The sequence below is a fragment of the Lipotes vexillifer genome, unplaced genomic scaffold, assembly GCF_000442215.2.
Source record: "Lipotes vexillifer unplaced genomic scaffold, Lipotes_vexillifer_v1.1 scaffold2519, whole genome shotgun sequence".
Lineage (NCBI taxonomy): Eukaryota > Metazoa > Chordata > Mammalia > Artiodactyla > Lipotidae > Lipotes > Lipotes vexillifer.
Genome location: NW_006775705.1, coordinates 17,467 through 38,531, shown reverse-complemented (window position 1 = coordinate 38,531; position 21,065 = coordinate 17,467). Strand labels below are relative to the sequence as shown.

At 37.0% G+C, this 21,065-nt stretch overlaps 1 protein-coding gene across 3 annotated transcripts in view; it reads right to left on the bottom strand.

The window, feature by feature from the left end:
• The window catches only part of LOC103073643 (disintegrin and metalloproteinase domain-containing protein 2-like), a 95,409-nt gene extending 76,342 nt beyond the window's left edge, over window positions 1-19,067 (bottom strand). For 2 of the 3 annotated variants that reach the window (XM_007450162.1, XM_007450161.1), the window contains exons 1-2: window positions 2,711-2,765; window positions 2,056-2,132 (exon numbers count right to left, since the gene is read on the bottom strand). In XM_007450162.1, the coding sequence (XP_007450224.1) occupies window positions 2,056-2,132; window positions 2,711-2,765 (132 nt within the window). Of the gene's footprint in view, window positions 1-2,055; window positions 2,133-2,710; window positions 2,843-17,106; window positions 17,110-19,060 lie in introns of those variants that run through there. The other variant, XM_007450160.1, reaches the window with a different exon arrangement.
• Between the last annotated feature and the right edge of the window lie 1,998 nt (window positions 19,068-21,065).

Sequence of the window (21,065 nt, the reverse complement as noted above, 5' to 3'; positions counted from 1 at the left end):
CCCTATATCCCAGGAGTTTGTTTTTCTATGAAATTGCTTATCTCTTCAAGGTTTTTTGAATTTGTTGACACATTTATTCATTGTATTATTCATTTGTTAAATTTCTGCTCTATGTATCACTATGTCCACTTTTTTCATCCCTACTAAAATCTTTCATACTTTTATTTGTGCTGCCTTACAGACAACTTGTGCCTGATAAAATATGGCTGCATATACTAACTTTACTATTTGCTTTGTATAATTTTTCTTATTTTTGTGCTAGACCTTTCTATTCCCTTGTGATTTAGGTGTTTCTCTTGTGGTATATAATTTTAAATTCAATTTGAAATATATGTAATTTCTGATAAATTTAATCAATCAAAATTTTTAACAGTTTTATTTAAATTATTTTAATTCCCTATTATACCAAGATGTATATATGCTTTATATTCTTTTATTTGTTACAGTTACAATTGTATATTCAATTTGTTTTGTTTTGAGGTATACATATTCATACTTTTTCATCAATTCCAGCTTTTATGTTATCCTTTGTCCCAGTTTCAATTTCTAACTGCTGAAGTACATTATTTAAATTACTTTCTTCTCCTATAATCTGAAAAGTGTTAATGTATTCTAATTTTTATTTATTCTGTGTTGTGATACCTGATCTCAGTTCATCTATGTTTAATATAACCTCTTTCCAGGAATTCTAATTGTTCTGTACCTAAGCCTCTAATTCTCTCCTCTTTTTCCTTGAGCTGTTTATATGTTGCATCTGTCTAGTTTCTTCAGCTGTCGCTGGCTACTGTTAATTCTTGATTTTACTCTCATACTCTATTTTTCATGTACAGAAGTTCCATTCAGTTATTTTTAAAACCTCCTAGTCTTTTTAAGTTGAATATTCTCTTGTGGTATATTCTTTATTAATTATAATAATTATAAACATACACTTTTCATATTATGTTTGTTGCATTTGTTAAGTCAGTAGGTACAATAGCCTTAACAGTTCAAAAAATACTATTAATCCTTTATTATGTATCCAGCACTGTTCTAGGCACTGGAGTTAGAGACATTAACAAAATAGTCAACATTTTTCCCTCATGAATTTGACAGTTGAGGACAGATGATTTTTTTTTTTTTACTTCTCTTATGAGAATTACTGTCATAGTATCTGGTGAAACCTGGTTGAAGATATTTCCCTCTAAGTAGATTCTGTGTACGTTTTCTAATATGACCAAGTAATTCCATAGATTTTTCCATTAAAAAAATAAAATACTCTTAAAATGCTGTTAAATGTCTCACCTCTTTTTTTCTATTTAAATGATTTAAAGTTTTCATAAATATTCATTCCCTTATAAATTATATATTGAAAATTTTAAGCTTGTGATATCTGTATTAGTGTGACAACTAGGTAGCTGATAAGGAAATATTTGCATTCAAATTATCTAAACATTTACTACCAATCAAAAAGAAAATTAAGGTGTGGTGTTTTAAAAAAACACTTCACTTCTTTAGAAATGATTCTAGAAATTAGTAAAAAAGATAAGAACCTTTCTAATTAATTCAAAGAATAAAAAAGAGAAAACTAATACCTGAACCAAGATACACTAAGATGGCATAAAAAGAATTCTTAATGATTAACATATTTGCAATCAAGACATACAAATTATTCATACAACACTTCATTAAATCAAATGATTGCCATCCCCTATAGGGATGCCATAGGCTTACTTAACAACTACTAAAAATCCTCCAAATATTGTATGGTGAATGAGTCACAAGAGACTCTAAATGGATCAGGTCAGGTATTATTCAGACACTCAGGAGGGAAAGAGATTTAGAACCATTTAGATTTACATGGGCCTTGGGGCTTTGATAATAAGCATCACTGCACCATATTTCTATGAAACATTGTTAATCTTGGTTCATTTTCAAAAGGGCTCTTCCATTTAAGAAAAATTGGGTATAAATACAAAATTCAGAAAGTGTGCAGAGATGAAAAACACCAGCTTTACTTATTAGGAACAAAATATTCACATGCTTTTTAGTTTGTGAAAAATGTTAGGGCTTCATTACGTGTGTTTCAACGCCTCCACTTGACGCTGACCGTATTTTCTCTGGAACTGTAATTTGCACACGTAGTCTTTCCGAATCTGCAAGGTGCAAAATGGTTTATAGGGGCAACACTCACCACCTCATAGCTTCCTTCATTATTTCCTCATCTAAATCCATAATATTCTATATGCCATCCCTCATTTTTACTCTCTTCAAATACCCTCACCTCAATACCCACTTCTTTCTAGAATTACGAATCTTTTAAAGAGAAACAGGTATACTACTTTAGAAATATTGCCCTGTGGGCAGGTTCTGGTAACCCTGAGGTAATAGGCCCAAGTGCTCTCAGAACAAATAAAGTCAGGTCCTTTGGACCTTCCAACTACAGAATCCAGATATCAGAAATTCAGAGCAGTATATGAAACTCTAATCTTAAGGGATCTACTCAAGCCACGGCATCTCCCATCTTTACTACGGTCCCAAGAAGAGTGGGAAAGGCCCTCGCAACCAAAGTGGATTTTGATTGGGAAAGGTGGCAACGTGGGAGTGGATTCGGGCTTACACAGTTGGAGCTCCCACCAAAAAAACACTTTCAAAGGGATATCCAGCCTCTCAGAGGGAAACAAAAAGGAGACCTGATATTCCCTAAAGGTCAGAAGAGGGTTTTAATACTTACTATCGTCTGTCTGAAGCTCGATGAGCCCCAGAAGCAGAAACAGAAGGCACCACATGGCTGGACGTCCTGGATGGCAGCCCGAATAACGGCCGTATGCTTGACTACAGGGCAGTTGGGGGCGCGAGGAGACCCCTCCTGACCGCACACACCGCAGGAGGCAGGCGGCTGGGAGAGCAGCAGAGGGTCGAGAGGCTGCCTGCTGTGCACCGTTCAACGTGGGCGACCTTGGCCGCTAAATTTATGTAGGAGGAGGCTTTGACGCCTTGTGACTCCGCTTTCCGGCTAAGAAAGTGCAGAATCACTTCCGAAAGGCAAGGCTGAAGAAACAGCTAATGAACAGGAAGATTCATCTACACTTAAGTGAACTTTTATATAATATATATAAATATTTATACTACATATGTTATACATTTATGTATAAATATATAATATATATAGGCACAGCTCAATATTCCAGTGAACAAACCAGTGTAATTAACACCTAGATTCAGATCCAGAAATAAAATATAGAACCACTAAAGCTGCCAGATTGTCCCCTGACAATCACTACTTCTAACACCATAGATTAGTTTTGTCTGTTTTTGAACCTATATAAATGGAGCCAATCACCATGTATTCTTTTTATGTTTAAGTTTTTTTAACATGATGATTAGGAGATCCATCCAGGTTGTGAGTAGCAATAGTTTTTTTTTTTTCCCTCTTGTTGCTGTATATCACACATTGAATGACTATGTATCCATCTGTTTTTCAGTTTTACTATTGATTAGAATTTTGTTCATTTATAGTTGGAGCTATTAAAAAACATATTTGGCATAATACCTTCCAGGTCCATCCATGTGGTTGCAAATGGTATTATGTTTGCTGAAATAAGTCAGACAGAGAAAGACAAATACTCTATGTTCTCACTTATATTTCAAATCTAAAAAATAACAAAACAGACTCACAGATACAGAGAACAAACTAGTGGTTACCAGTGGGGAGAAGAAAAGGGGGAGAGGCATGATAGGGGTAGTGGATTAAGAGGTACAAACTTCTATGTATAAATTAAATAAGCTACAAGGATATATTGTACAGCACAGGGAATATAGCCAGTATTTCATAATAACTTTAAATGGAGTGTAATATATAAAAATATTGAATCACTATGTTGTACACTTGGAATGAACATAATATTGTAAATCAACCATACTTCAATTAAAATAAAAAGTTTTGGATCAGTGAAAATAACCAAAAACCAAAAAACCCAACCATGTTTGGCTATTTTATTTCCTTAATTACTATCAATTTTTGATTCTTCTATTTTGAGGCTATGTTACTTTTTAAACTTTTTATTTAAGCATAATATTCTCTAGGTCCATCCATGTTGCTGCAAATGGAAGAATTTCATCCTTTTTATGGCTGAGTAATATTCCATTGCGTATATATGCTGCATCTTCTTTATCCATTCATCTGTCATGGACACTTGGGTTGTTTCCATGTCCTGGCTATTGTATGTAGTGCTGCTATGAACATCGGGGTCATGTATCTTTTCAAATTAATTTTCGTCTTTTCTGGATATATGCCCAGTAGTGGGATTACTGGGTCATATGGCAGTTCTATTTTTAGTTTTTTGAGGAACCTCCATACTGTTTTCCATAGTGGCTGCACCAGTTTACATTCCCACCAACAGTGCAGGAGTGTTCCCTTTTCTCCACGTCCCCTCAAACATTTGTTATTTGTAGACTTTTAAATTCTACATTCTATCAGGTTTGAGGTGATACCTCATTGGGCTTTTGAGTTGCATTTTTCTAATAATTGGCAATGTTGAGAATCTTTTCACTTGCCTGTTAGCCATTTTGTATGACTTCTTTGGAAAAATGTCTCTTCAGGTCTTCTGACCAATTTTTGACTGGCCTGTTTGTTTTTTGATATTGATTTCTATGTGCTGTTTATATGTTTTGGATATAAACCCCCTGTTGGTCATTTGCAAGTATTTTCTCCCATTCCTTGGGTTGTCGTTTAGTTTTGTCAATGGTTTCCGTTGCTGTGCAAAAGTGTTTAAGTTTAAATAGGTCCCATTTGTTTATTTTTGCTTTTTGCTTTAGCTTTGTGAGACAGATCTGAAAAAATACTGCTATAAATTATGTCAGAGTGTTCTGCCTAGGTTATCTTCTTAGAGTTTTAAGGTTTTGGGTCTTACCTTTAGATCTTTAATCCATTTTGTGTATGGTGTAAGGAAATATTCTAATTTCATTCTTTCACATGTAGATGTCCAGTTTTCCCAGCACAGTCTTTTTGAGCCCCATTCTGCCACATCTCTCTGACTTCACCTGGATAGTATTCTCTGTTTTTAAGGGCTCATGAGATTAGATTGGACCCACCCAGATAATCTAGGATAGTGTCCCTACTTGAAGGTCCATCACCTTAATGACTTCTGCAACTTACCTTCTACCATGTAACATACATATCCACAAATTCCAGGGATTAGAGTGAGGACATCTTTGAAGGTCCATTCTGCCTACCACCAAAGCACTGGTATGGGACATTAGGGAAGGGAAGCAAGCCAACACATGTGAGTCTGTGAGCTGGTTACTGCTCCTGTAAGTTAAAACTAAATCCCACAAGCAGCTCTTGGAAATGCTATAGAATAGGGTATAGCAAACATTTACTGTAAAGAATGAAATAGAAAATAGTTTCAGCTTTGCTGAAATAGTGTGCCAGATGGTCTCTGTTGCAACCGTTACCAACCAGGGTTCTTGGTCTCCTTAATCAATAGAAATTGGTCAGAGGCCAGACAAGAAATTCAGGCAAGGCTTTATTGGGGCCCCTGCTGCAAGCAGTGGTGGGGGAGTGAAAACAATAACAGTTTCCCTTGCTGGTTCGCTCCCTGAGGCAGGGAGGGGGGCAAGCTTGTTCCTTATATGGGGTGAGGGTAGGGGTGTGTCCAGGGGTCAGTCCAGAACGGTGGCTTAGGTGGTTTGCTCACCCCTTAGGTGGTGTTGTGTGCAGGGGTCATGCACAGTACCCTGCTTTTGCTCCAGGCTCTTCAAAAGCGGCAGTTGGGTGTTTCTTTTTTGGGATCTTTTTGTATCTTTTTTCCAGAATTTGTCCCAACTCAGCATGCACGCAGTTATTTTCAGTCCCATACACTTTCTTTGTACTTTGTTGCTCGAAGAGAGATTTGTCCAAGTGGAAGCACTGCAGCACTGCAGCAAAGGGTCCCAGGTCCCAGCAAAGGGTCCCAGGTCCCAGCCTGTCTCACAGCTATTCAACTACCTTCATATCCATCTATTTACCCTCCAAACACTCTATCACAATAATTGAATATGCCCAGCTCTGATAAAAGCCAGTCCCTTTTTTTACGTACCAGATCCCCTCCTCTCTAGTTTACTTCATGATTTTGCTCTTAAATCTTCATTATATCCAACATCATCATCTTTCCCCCATTTCTTTATTTCTAAAAATCTGTAGTGTCTCCCCAAAATAAAATCTTCTTTGATCATAAATTGCACCTCATAATACCCAAAAGGCTGTCTATGTTTACCATCTTCATTTTATCACTTCCCATAGAGTTTGTCAAGTTCCTTAAAAAATAATCTAAAATATAGATTGGGATTTTGCTGAACTTATAGATCTCTTCTGAAAAAATTAGAAATTTTATAATAGGTCATCCATTTTCTTAGTGCTGATATACAGATACTAGTGTTTTCCAAGATTGATCATCCTGATGAAATTTTTAATGTTGTTGTTCTAATTGTATACTGATTCTGTTGATTTAAGTAGGTAATCATAATTTCTGCAAATGAGGGCAATTCTTTTTCCTCTTCAAATCTTTCCTCCTTTTTATTTCCATCAAAATAATAGTCAGAGCTGCCAGTTCTTTGTTATATTTTTAAGCAAGATTTTAGACATCTTTGCCTTGGCAATAGATACTACAACAACAAAAACAAAAGTAGTGTTATGGTTTATAAAATATTTCATAGTCTTCATAAATATTTAAATTTTCCCTCTAATTCCCTCGTGTAAATATTTCATTATCATGAGATTTACCACCTTCTGGAGTCTTGTATCATTTGGACAAATCTGTGATATCTCTTCAGGCACAACATTCCTTTCCAACTTTTGATGTGGAACTGAGTATAAAGAATAAGAAATTCATCATGTCTTATAAACAACCTCACAAATGTATGTGTGAAATTAATTCAAAAGAAAAGCAAGGCTTAAACTGCTTCATGATCCATTATGCATGTAGCTCTTGGACAGGAACACTTGTGAATGTCATCATATGTTAATCTTAATTTAAGACCAAATAATTGAGCTATAATAACTAAAAATCCCTCCAATGTTATTGCACCTGGATACTAAAATAAAGAAGAGTGAAGAGAACACATTATGTAAGAAGAAAACAAAAGCAAGTAATGTATTAAAACAGTTTTGATCCTATAAAATTTTATACTTTAGTACTTTATGTTGAGCACATATTACACTTTATTTTGATAAATCTTTGATACAAATATCCATACTAGTTAATTGATTAAGAAGCATGAAACAATGGAAAAAAGTAATTAAACTACCAATGTTCTCTGGTGAAAAATTTGGCATGCCCAAATTCCATAGCCTTAAACACACTTAGTATTTCTGATGAAATCAGTATAAAACACATTTATTTAACTTTCTTATTAAATCAAATCATTCAATTTGCAAAACTAATTCAATATACATACGTGTCAGGCACTACAATAGAAAATAAGAATATAGTGGCACACTGGGGACTTCCCTGGTGGTCCAGTGGTTAAGATTCAATGTTTCCACTGCAGGGGGCACGGGTTCAATCCCTTTTGGGGAACTAAGACCCCACATGCTGCATGGTGCAGCCAAAAAAAAAAAGAAAACAATATAGTGGCATATGTGAAAGAAAGGGACTTTGTCCACACTTGGCGCATATATTACAGAAGAGGAGAAAGAAAATTAATAGGAAATTAATGACAAACTTCCCAAATATAAAGAGATTGTGAAAAGTGCTCTGAAGAAATGGAGTGCTTGAATAGAGAATTTTGAGGAGGGGTATAACCATAGAGATAAGATAGTTAGAAAAACCTATTTGTGGAATTGATGTTTAGGCTGAGATAGAAAGTTTGGGAAATGATCTAGCATTTTGAATAGCAGTAGGGAACTTGTATGGGAACCTGTTCAAAGCCTGTAGTATAATGAGTGAAGTGAAGGAATGACAAGATGGAAGTTCTAAATATAGGCAAGGCCATGGTAAAGAAATTTGGAGTGAGATATTACCAAAAGAAAAAAAAAAATTTGGGGGTAGTATAGAGTGGCATTTCATATGATTTAACCTTGATAAATAAAATTATACTTTTCTCATCTTTTTAATCATTACAAGCTAAATTCTTAGAACTTCTCTAATTTTTCTATATCAATAAAAACTTATAGCGAGTAAAATTTAATTTATACCTAAAAGAAAAATATTCTGTGTATGTGTGTGCATATGTGTGAATGAAAACATGGAATATTATCTAGCACCATGGAAAAATGCATTAGTAGTTACCCTCTCCTGTTATCCTATAAGAGCTAAGCTTGAAAAAAAGGGAAAATCCCAGTATCAGAATTTGAAAGAAGGTTAAAGACAAATCAGAACATGAGAGATGATATCTGGCTAACCACCAGGTTTTAAGGCAAGATATAGGAACCAGAAGCTGGACTTCTAGTGCTCACTCAGAGAAAGAAAAAATAGTCTTCTACTTTCATATTTATATAGTTGAAAATAAATCCCCTGTATAAAGACATGCTACAGAATAAAACAAGTCCTTAGTTATACTGTGAAGGAAGAGAAGATAGAAGACCTAAATGTAAGAACTGAAGCCAAAAAAGTCCTACAAGGGAACATAGGCAGAAAACTCTTCAACATAAATTGTACCAATTTTTTTTGTAGGGGGGGGGGATCAGTCTCCTAAGGCAAAATAAATAAAACCAAAAGTAAACAAGTGGCATCTAATTAAACTTAAAAGGTTTTGTACAGCAAAGGAAACCATCAACAAAACAAAAAGACAACATGTGGTCTGGGAGAAAATATTTGCAAACAATGAGACCAACAATGGCTTAATATCAAAAACATACAAACACCTCATACAATTCAAAATTCACAAAACAACATATTAATAAGTAGGAAGAGGAAATAAATTGTTGTTTTTCCAAAGAAGATACACAGATGTCCAACAGGCACATGAACAGAGGTTCAACCTCACTAATTGTTAGGGAAATGATGCAAATCAAAACTGGAATGAGGAATCACCTGATGCCTTTCATTTTTCTTGTTTTTGTTTTTGTTTTTTTTTGCAGTAGAATATGAGGAGATATGCACTTTTTTTTTGTTTTTTTGGTACGCAGCCCTCTCACTCTTGTGGCCTCTCCTGTTGCGGAGCACAGGCTCTGGATGTGCAGGCTCAGAGGCCATGGCTCACGGGCCCAGCTGCTCCGTGGCATGTGGGATCTTCCCAGACCGGAGCACGAATCCGTGTCCCCTGCATCGGCAGGCAGACTCTCAACCACTGCGCCACCAGGGAAGCCCATCTTATGTCTTTTAGAATGACTATTATCAAAAAGGCAAGAAGTAACAAGTGTCGTAGAGGGTGTGGAGAAAAGGGAGCCCTCATACACTATTTGGAGGAATTTAACTTGTGTAGCCACTATGAAAACTAGTATAGAGATTCCTCAAAAAATTAAGAATGGAACTACCATGTGATCCAGCTGTTCTGCTTCTGGGTATTTATCCAAAGAAACTGAAAACATTAATTCAAAATGATATATGCACCCCTATGTTCGTTACAGAATTATCTATAATAGCCCAGATAAGGAAACAACCTAAGTGACCACTGACAGATGAATGGATAAAGATGTGGTATGTATACACAATGGAATAGGAGTCATAAAAAAGATGAAATCTTGCCATTTGTGACATGGTTGCACCTTGATGGTATCATGCTAAATGAAATACGTCAGGTGGAGAAAGACAAATACTGTATGATCTCACTCACATGCGGAAAAAAATAAATTAAGAAACCAAACCAAAGCAGAACAAACACATAGGAGAGAACAGAGTAATAGTAATCAGAAGGGAAGAAGGGTGGGGGATGGAAACTAAAAATTTGGTGGTGGGCACACTGAAAGAAGTTGAAAAATGTGGTGCACATGCAACTTATACAATGTTAAAAACCCATGTTACCTCAATTTAAAAAAAAAAAGGATATGGGACTCATTTCTGCATGAGACAATAAAAAGCACAATTCTTCAACTGTGTGCCTATTCTTACAATGTTCGATTACAATCTGTTGAGGAAAGGGAAGAAAATGTTGAAATGGAACCTTAGTGTATCTTGTTAGCAGTTACTGTTAGAACCATAAAAAGGAAGATTTAGAAATGGGGAGGCCAGCAAGACAAAGTCAGAGGGGAAAAGTGACACCACTGCAGAAGACAGAACAGGTAATTGTCTTTGAATTTTCTGACAAATATCTTAAGCTACTCACGCTCAAAACCTAACTCAACTTCTGCCTGCCACTCACCCACACCTTCCTTTATCCCAGTACACTCGACAGCAAGGATGTGTTATACCAATAGTTGCAAAAATAAACTCTGATCAGGTCTAAAACGTGGACCTGCTAGGTGGTAGTACTCCTGGGAAACTGATCCTGAGAAATTGTAATTAAGTAAGGTTTTGTACAGCAAAGGAAACCAGTGATCATAATGGCCCCAAATAAGTTAGTGGCAAAGGGGATGAGGGAAAGTTATGGTAGAATCATCCCGATGTGTATTATTTTTACCACAGAGTTCACCCACTTAAAGCACACAGGTGAATGATTGTAGGGTTTTTAGTGTATTCACAGGTATGTGCAACCGTTACCACAGTCAATTTCAGTTCCCTCATCTCAAAAACAAGTCCTCTACCCTTTAGTTATTACCATCACCCACCCCAGCTATTCATTCTCCACCCCCACTTTCAGCAGTAAACAACCACTAATCTTAATCTCTCTAGATGTCCCTGTTCCGGATGTTTCATACAAAGGCATAATACATGGTTTTTGTGACTGGCTTTAGCCACTTAGTATAACGGTTTCAAGATTCATCTATGTTGTAGCAGTATCAGTGCTTCCTTCCTTTTTGTGGCTGAATACTATCCCATTGTATGGATGGACCACATCTTGTGTATCCATTCACCATTTGCTCATTTGGAAAAGGAAACTCTTGGTCTTTGTGATGAGATGCTCCCACCCCTGACCCAGGAGCACCTTCATTTATATGGATGGAAATTCTGTAGGTCCTAATTAGACTCCAGGTAGGCTGATGGATCTCTAACCCACAAATAATGCTTTGAGGTGTGCAGAAGCGCACCCATCTCAGGAAGAGGGAGATGAAGAGAGGGGGCGCTGAAGCAAGAAACTGTCACCCAGAAAAGCTCGGCTTCAGTCAGGAAAGAGCAACAAGTCTGGGTTCCTTCAAAGGACAAAGAAAGATATATTCTAGAGCTCAATTTCCACGAGGGCAGGGAAGTATCGCCTGGAGACAGAAGTTATCTACGACCAGGAACTCAGTGTGAGCAACTCCTTGAAGACAGAATGGATGCTAGTGACTCTCTGAGGGCTCTGGGGCTGACCTTGTGTAGCAACCCTTCCTCTCAATATCCCGAAGCTTGGAATGGGTAGGGGATGAGAATCATGAACTATTGGAGAGGTGCAGATTCTAGGTGTCCTCTCTTAAGGTGGGAGCTATTAGCAGGGCCATGGGTATCTGAGGGCAGTCGGCAGCAGGAGTGCACAATGGAAAGTTTTCCGTTTGGGATGCAGCAGCCTCGAAGGTTCCAAAGAGGCCAACTTGCCTATTTCCTACTAGAGGACCATAGTAGAAGGACTGAAACTGAGCAGGACCCTGTGGAGCCCTCCTGGGCAAAAAAGGCTTTCCGTGTCCCCAGTCTCCAGTTTGTCGGAAAAAAGGCTTTCATCTTCCTAGACCTTCCCTGAGTTCCAAAGGGCACATTCAAACAGTTACTAATCAGGGAGATGAGGGAAGGCAGGAAGAAACAACAGTCCAGCATGGGGCCTGGTGCTGTTACTCTTCAGGGATGTGCACAACCATCTGACGTGTGTGTCTGAGCGCTTCAACAGGAACTAGGGTCCCCTCAAGCCAGATGCAGGAAGTCATTTCAGGCTGAGCACAAGCATGTGGACCCACACTGGCAGGAAAGGCTGATGACTGAGATTCCTGGAACAGCACACTGTTACGTCACCACCAACCAATCAGGGAAGGTTCCATACCCTGCAGCCCTTGACCCAAATTTTGCCTATAAACACTCTTCCCCAAGAGCCATCAGGGAGTTGGCATTTTGAGCATGAGCTGTTTATTCTCCTTGGTTGGTCCTTGCAATAAACCTTTCTCTGCTCCAAACACTGACGTTTCCCTTTGTTTGGCCTCAGTGTGCATCGGGCACAGAAACTTGGGCTCGAGAACAGAATGAATTGACACAAGGCGACATACTTTCACTCACTGGATTTACTTTTGTTTTTGAAATTGAAAGCTTTAAGCCATCACAAAAGGAGAGAAAAAGCAGATTTTTTTATTCTTGAACCAGGCCAGTTAATGGTGTGTTCCTTGGCAATATCTTTTCTCCAAATTATGGCTTTTGACAGTATTGTTTAGTTACCATTCTAAAAGAAATACAGAAAAAAGAAATGCTACATTTTTAATGGTTAATAAAAGCTGTCTAATTTTACTACAGAACTACAGGTATATCAATTAATTCATATAAGACAGTTGATACTGTCACAATCCATACCTGTGCTCTACAGAATTTGTAAACCCAAGTTTTTCTTGTTTCTTTGATTTGATTTTTTCCAGAAACATTTGTGATAGCCACATTAAAAGGAAATGCTATAAACTGCTATTTATATATGTCTCATTTACACAGACTCTATGTTTTACATGGGTCAAAGAAAGTCATGAACAAGGAAACAGAGAGAAAAAGAGCAATACAATATGTCAAGAAGGAAATAATTGCTCTTTTCTCTATTTTGATCTACAGAGGAGAACTCCCAACAGTCCTCTGTGCGTTTCCAACAGGTGTCCCACACACACATGTTCAGAACAAACTCCTTTTCTCCCCTCCGCTTCATCGCTCCAAAACCAAGCTGGTTCTCAGCTGCTGTACAACATGCCATTAGTAAAAGCTGTCATTATCCATTGTGTCAGAAATGTTTGTCTTTGTAGTTCTCTTTTATTCTAACCCAAATACATCCATCCAGTCACCACTTCAACCAAGTCTACCCCTGTTAGGTCTCTGAAAACTGTGTTGTTCTTTCCATCTTAACCAATCCTGCCCTCATCACACTTTTCCTATGCATTCCATTTCACTAGTCTCCAGTTCTGACTGAATCTGACTGAATTTTCTTCTAATTTATCCCTGTGAATTTTGTAAAAAGCACACCATATCTTGCTAAGTCCCTCCCTTACCACGTCAAAAATACTTTAACTGGGCTTCCCTGGTGGTGCAGTGGTTGAGAGTCCGCCTGTTGATGCAGGGGACATGGGTTCGTGCCCTGGTGTGGGAAGATCCCACATGCTGCGGAGCGGCTGGGCCCATGAGCCATGGCCGCTGAGCCTGCGCGTCTGGAGCCTGTGCTCCGCAACGGGAGAGGCCACAGCAGTGAGAGGCCCACGTAGGGCAAAAAAAAAAAAACCCAACCAAACAAGCAAACAAACAAAAAAATACTTCAACTATGTTCCATTCATCTATAAGGAAATGTAACCTTTTAATCGTGGCATATCAGACCCTGGTCCTGGCTCATAGTTACCTAGGCAGATTTTCTCCTTCAACATCTTACATTTTAAAATAAATTTTTAAATATATTAAGAGCACAAATTTAGACACAGAGAGGTCTGGCTTTACATGGTAGCCTAGCTATCTTCCTGCTGTATAGCAATTAACATCATTTAAGCACTTTTTCTTACACTATACAGCCAAACTCTCAATTCATTCTGTTGGTTCACCTTCAAAATTTATTCCTAAAACCATCTTTACTATCCTTGGTCTGAGGTAACATCCTTTCTCTCCTGGATTAGTCCTGATGTTTTTTTTTTTTTCATTGTATCATTCATGTGCTTGAAAAGCTCCTGCCCAGGTATATGCATGGGTTGCTCTGCCACCTCTATGCCTGTCTAAGACAGACTTGATTTATAGCTGGAACGGTAAAGCTCTCTCTTTACCTGTGGGAAAGCCTGAATATCTGGTTTCACTTTTTGCTGAGATAAGGGCAGTGGGATTTATGATGGGCTTTTTAAAATTTAAAATAAGGAACCTTGAGACCTTGTGCCTGAGGCATCTCTCTGACCCACAGTGCTTGCAGGCACCCTCTCTTGCTGTAGATAGAAGCCTTCTGTGAGCTGACGGTGATGTCAGGTGACTCCTTTCAAATATCTAAACTGGGTCATTATTTGTGCCTCCTCCAATTCCTTGCTGACACGTCACTTGCTCCCTAGGGCCTACTCAGTCAGCCATATTTAAAGTTGCCACCCAGGGCTTCCCTGGTGGCTCAGTGGTTGAGAGTCTGCCTGCAGATGCAGGGGACACGGGTTCATGCCCTGGTCCAGGAAGATCCCACATGCTGCGGAGCAGCTGGGCCCGTGAGCCATGGCCGCTGGACCTGCGTGTCCGGAGCCTGTGCTCTGCAATGAGAGAGGCCACAACAGTGAGAGGCTTGCATACCACAAAAAAAACAAAACAAAAAAAACAGCAACAACAAAAAACAAATGGGACCTAATTAAACTTAAAAGCTTTTGCACAGCAAAGGAAACGGTAAACAAAATGAAAAGACAAACTGCAGAATGGGAGAAAATATTTGCAAATGATGTGACTAACAAGAGATTAAACTCCAAAATGTACAAATAGCTCATACAGCTCAATATCAAAGAAAAAAGCAACCCAATCAAAAAATTGGCAGAATATCTAAAAAGACATTTCTCCAAAAAAGACATACAGATTACCAAAAGGCACATGAAAAGATGCTCAACGTCACTGCTTATTAGAGAAATTCAGATCAAAAATACAATGAGGTATCACCTCACACTGGGTAGAATGGCCAACCAACATCAAAAAAGCTACAAATAATAAATGCTGGAGAGGGTGTGGAGAAAAGGAAACCCTCTTACACTGTTGGAGCCTGTGCTCCGCAACGGGAGAGGCCACAACAGTGAGAGGCCCGCGTACCGCAACAAAAAAAAAAAAAAAAAAAAAAAAAAAAGTTGCCACCCAGTTCCTCCTTCAGTGTCAACTGCCCAGTTAGCCCCACTTCTCTCATCTTCCCCATAAAGAATCACCTTTCAGTACCCTTTATAACCAACTTATAAAATATGTTTATCGAATGAATGTGTCCAATTCTTGAGGCAAGAGCTTAATATAACCATAAAGTACTGGTGGCAGGAGACGACTGTGAAAAATAGAAAAAAGTGTAAAAGAAAGCAAGATATTGCATTTACGAATTAAAACTTGGAGAAAGCCGGGGAGACGCGTGCTCATTGCACCGCTCTAGGAGAAGATGACTGAAGTTGTGTGGATGTGAGAAGTTCAGGTGAAGACACCCAGCATGATGAAGGAACTATGACAGAGGACATGAGAAGAAGACAGCCGAGGGTCAGAATCTTCACCTAAGATGCGGGCTTTTAGTAAAGTGATCAAAGAAGAGGGAGAGGGTGGTCTAGGCAGAAAGAAGACTACTTTACATTGAGGACAGGAGTCATAAATGATTTGCTTGGTGGCCAATAAGGAAACAGAGACCCACTGACTTTTTCTCCATCAAAGTCCGATATGGCAGGTAAGTAAAGAGATGATCTCGGGATCTCACACTTAGATGAGTTTTTGATTGTTTTCCCTTACTTCCAGGGATAAGTCTAATATGTCAAATATCACGATTTCTTTACACGTGAGTTAGAAATTTGAACGACATATACAGAAGCCTCCTTTATCCCAACTGTCGGTAAAGAATTGTTCTTCTGCCTTGGAGGGTGAGTGCATTTAGCATTTGCCTGGCAACCTCTAGGTGCTCAATAAGTGTAAATTCCATTCCCCATCGCCAGTCTTGTATCAGAAAATATGTGGCAAAATTGTGGAGCTCTTAAGACTTCAACCCTGGCATCTAGTTGTCAAACTCAAACTCAAAACTCACTAAAATTCTATGCATGTGGGAAATTACTTACATTCTTTATGTCTGTTTCCTTATTTCTAAAATAAGGAGAACACAATGTTCTGTGGCAGCCTGGATGGGAGCAGCGTTTGGGGGAGAATGGATACATGTATATGTATGGCTGAGTTGTTTTGTTGTGCACCTGAAACTATCACAACATTGTTCATCAGCTATACTTCAATACAAAATAAAAAAGTTTAAAAGAAATAAAACAAGGAGAAACATAACCGGGGAGTTAGTGAGGAATAAATACAGATGTTGGGAATAAACCTGTGTAAACCTCTTGTTTAGAACGTTAAATCTACCAATCAAATTCATGATTGCACATAAATATTTTAAGAAAATATTAAAAATCCCTTTGAAGTCATTTCTTTTTACAAATATGTTGGTTAATAAATCTGTGGCTAATGTGAGTTAACATTAAATGTTTCTAGATAAGTATAAAATAAAATTAACATCAAATGCTTTGTTTTAGTCTTTGTTTTAGTATATGATAGCAACAAATAGAAATCAAAGTGATGAAATATGCGAATAATATCTTCCTTATACTGAGGTACTGTTAAAAATATTTTTTTAAGTATTTAATGAATTATATCATTTTGTCAATAGTTTGATTCCTTTACTTCACCTTTAACTGTAAGACTGGTTGCTGTTACTGTTCCTACTGCTGTCTTCTGATAGAGATCTGTTTAAAGAAACAGAATTATTTTTAAGGTTAGGAAACACTGTAGTCTTAAAGTCAAGAAAAGTAATGAAGCTAGATTTGTCCTAATTACTCAATTAATATGTACCAATATCCACTTTGCTTCCTACATGCTACTCAGGGATCATATATTGTAGTGCTTGTTTTTTTTCTAAGGTTAGCCTAACTTTTAAATATGTTAAGCATTTTTCAAATTTCAAACTAAAAACCCATCTATTACTTTTCTCTATTTTGTCTACATGGAAGACTGGATGAAATATTAAAATATCTATGATAATGCTTCTCCCAAGTTAAATAGATAATTTACATGTAAATTCTTAAATTATCATAACTTCAGTTATATGATTTCTATCAAATACCTACGTGAATAGTTATTATTTCACTTCTGTTAATGAGATCCTTAATGAGGCCTCTCTATTAGCTATGCTTGGTTACACTTTGTGGTATTTATACAGGCTCCATTTGTTCTTTGGCTCCTATACACACTCAGCTCCTGTTGAAGAGGAATGTCATGGTGTAAAGCTTCCTACTAAATGGCTACAATTCTTTGACCACAGATGATAAAATCAGGCTTGAACACCTAACTCAAGGTTATAAATCCAGACAGAACACTGGCTGAAATGAGATACACTTGCACAGTTATTTCCTTCTGTCTCTTGAGAAAATGAACTAACAGGCACTGGTTTTGGCAGATTACTGGGATTTTTACTTGAAAATGAAACTAGAAAGAGTTGAGATAGGTACTCTGGGCCATGTGTAAGCAGAGCAGTCATCTTGGAGATGATGGACATGGACAATAAGAGACGTCAACTGTAAAGGCTTTGGGTGATGGAGACAATGGCCTAGTTCATAATCATCCAGTTCATTACCACCCTTCTGTGTTTCAGCTCTACATCATTTCTTGCCCTTGCAGCCCTGAAACCATCTACTGCTGCTCTAAAATTTAGGCTGTCATGAGCAGACTTTGTTCTTTATGATCAGTGGTACCTCACTCTACCATCTCTTCCCAAAGTCAGGTCGAGTTCTTGCAACTATTCAGATCTGTCCAAGATGTCTTAAGTAAGAGCACAGGAAGACATGCCAGATATCATTCAATTAAGTCAGTTTATAACAGTTGAATGATTGATGAATCATGCAGAAGACTACCCTGAATTACCTGGTCGCTGCTAACTTGTTCATAAATAAGATGAACTAACTTGGGAAGTAGAGGTGTTGGTTGAAATTTTATATCATTATTTTGTCTCTGGCTACACAAATGAGAAACAAAAATTATTTCCTTTACAATGAAGAAACGAGACCCACTTCCTTACCCTTGCTTCTGCATTCTCATTTTCCTAAATATTCACTAAGCAAATTGTGGCTTCTATTGGTTTTACAGTAAAGAAAAAAGCAGTATGAAAATGAAGTAAGTCAGACAGAGAAAGACAAAGTGTGATCCCACTTATATGTGGAATCTACCAAAAAACCACCCTTACAGATACAGAGAACAGATTGGTGGTTGCCAGAAAAATGGTTTGAGAGAGTGGTGAGCAAAATGGGTAAAGTGGGTCAAAAGGTACAAACTTCCAGTTGTAAAAAAAATAAGTCATGGGGATATAATGTACAGCATGGCGACTATAGTTAAAATAAGGAATTACACATTTGAAACTTGCTAAAAGAGTAGATCTTGAAAGTCCTCATCAGGAGAAAACAAAATTTTTGTTAACTATGTATGGTGACAAATATTAAATAGACTCATTGTGGTGATCATTTTGCAGTATATACAAATATCAACGTATTATGACGTAAACATGAAACTAATACAATGTCATATGTTAATTATACCTCACTAAAAAAAGACCTAATCAAGCTCTGCTCTACAAAAACAAAAAAACAAAAAAACAGAAAAGCTGCTCAAGTGCCTTAATTCTAATTTTAGAAACACATGAGTGATATTAATTGTGTAAAATGGGCAGTATCCTATGTGTGTCCTCTCCCTCATTCTTTGCCATCTTATATTTTCTGTTTCCCCATATTCTATACTTCCCTGTCTCTATTAATCTTCACCTTCCCCATATTCTATGCTGCCCTGTCTCTATTAATCTTCACCTTCTTTATTCTATGCTGCTCTGTCTCTATTAATCTTCTTGGCACAAGTGAATGTCAGTGCAAGGAAACAAGGCTGCTTGGGAAGTAGACAGACCTTCTAAAGCAGTTACAGCCAACATGGCTTGCTATTTGAAAGGTACTGAGGATTTACTGAGTTACTTCAGTTGTTCCTAGGCCTATATAAACATGAAACTTACCTACCTGCCTGAAATCTGAAAAAAATTTGGTATGTTTCTGAACATTTACCCAATCCAACCAAGAGTCCCTACTTATAATATTCTGAATAATATTTGAATTTTCTCCTAAATCATTTTAAATAGTAAATATAAAGATAATGAGTTTACTCACCCTTCACTTACTGTACCCTCTCTGTTCCAAAATATCTTCATTTTATTCCATTTAAGAGCAATGATGGGAATTAAAATGAGGAAAGGCAGAAAAACGTAGAAACTGATCACAAGGCCATTTTTTCAAGAAGCACCACGTCGTTTTACCAACATGTCTGTACTTTTACCTGAAAACATAAGAGTACCTTTTAACTTTTTCAAAAATGGTATTCAAAGCATATTAATAATTTGAATTATAAAACTTTGGAATTCAAATAATATAATCATAGAGTTAATAAACTTAAATTTAAAAGTGTTTTCCAATATTCTGTGACTATGCCCCAAAGTGCATTATATATTTCTGTCAAATATATATATAATTTATTTTTAACCTTTGTATGTATATTTAATATTTATTTATGTGCTACTTTCTAATGTATTTTATTCTATCATATTCCCTTCTATGAACTGCTACTTAGAACACATTAGATTGATATTTTCATCTAATAGGTTTTTCCATTTTAAATATAGAGCAAAAAAAGAAAAGAAGTATTTTAAAAATTATTTATGGAAAATTATTGATATAACTGAGGCTAATTTTAAAAAAACAATAGTAGACTAGGTTAATTTACATAATAGATGTATAAAGTGATATTGTTTTAATTTTGACTGTACTAATTAGAAAAATAGATATTCCTCTTGGCATTATAAAGACATTACATAAAACTAGAAAACTAAATCTATGGAAACTTGGTCCAGTTAAGCAAAAGAAATAAACCAGACAATTAAAATACAAAAAACTATATCAAGCAATCAGAATTATCACCAAGCAACTATTGAGGATATTAAGTGTAAATGAATTTAATGCCCCCTCAAAAAGACAAAAGGATCGGTGATGTTGAAACACACACACAGTCCAATTATATATTGATTAGAATTTACCTTAAAGTGATTTAGGAAGTTTTATGTATTATAAGAAGTAAATTAGCAAATATATGCAAAAATTTTGAAACTAATCAAACATGCAGCAGTCTCATGCTATGGTAGAACGCAACACTTTATAGCTCTCCTTTCCTGGCCTCACCCATCAGAAAAGGTCCATTCTCCTTTAATCCATCTTTACTAAAATTATCATGTTGCAACAGGAGCTTCCTTCTCATGTGGTTAATTACTCCAAAGACTGATTAAAGAGATCACTATTAGATTAACTGGGAGATATCCATTACTCTAAGGATGAAAGATTGGGAGCGTCTACTTGTGGGCATGATGAAATTTTTCCATTAAATGCGTCAAATAATAAAAATATGAAACAGGATAAAACATGAAGGAAATGGTTTCTGGAAGTCAACAGGAAACACAGAACTATAATATCTGAAGAAAAGAAAACATGATGTTGATTTTATGGAAATACAATTCTACCTATGGATAATTTGCTGATCTCAGAACAGAGAATTGGAGTCCTAAGCAAAGTACATCATTCCCATGGAGCAGAAGACAGAGTTCACAGCAGAAGAAATGGTGGGAACCTGAAGGGTGCAGCATTGAACAGAAAGTTGCTCTGTGAATTAAGGATTCCAAAACTGTTAAGGGGATCCTTGCAGGTGTCCTTGGCAGAAGGATAAGGAATATATATGTGTATATATACATACATAGTATGAGACATTCTGAAGCTAATTAGACAGCAGCTCTTACTGGGGTGAGAGTGGAAAAGAGATATCAGAGTTTGAGCAGTGGTGGTAAAATGAGCACCAGGAAGATCCCAATTTCTCCACATCCCCACTAGTACTTGTTGCCTGTGTTTTTTATTATAATAGCTAATATCCTAATGAGTGTGAAGCAGTATCTCGTGGTTTTGGTTTGCATTTTCCTAAGATGTTGAACATCTTTTCATGGGCTTTTTGGCCATTGGTATATCTTCCATGGAGGTGTGTTTAATTAAATCCCTTCCCATTTTTTATTTATTTATTTAGGCTGCGTTGGGTCTTCATTGCTGCGCGCAGGCTTTCTCTAGTTGCGGCGAGTGGGGG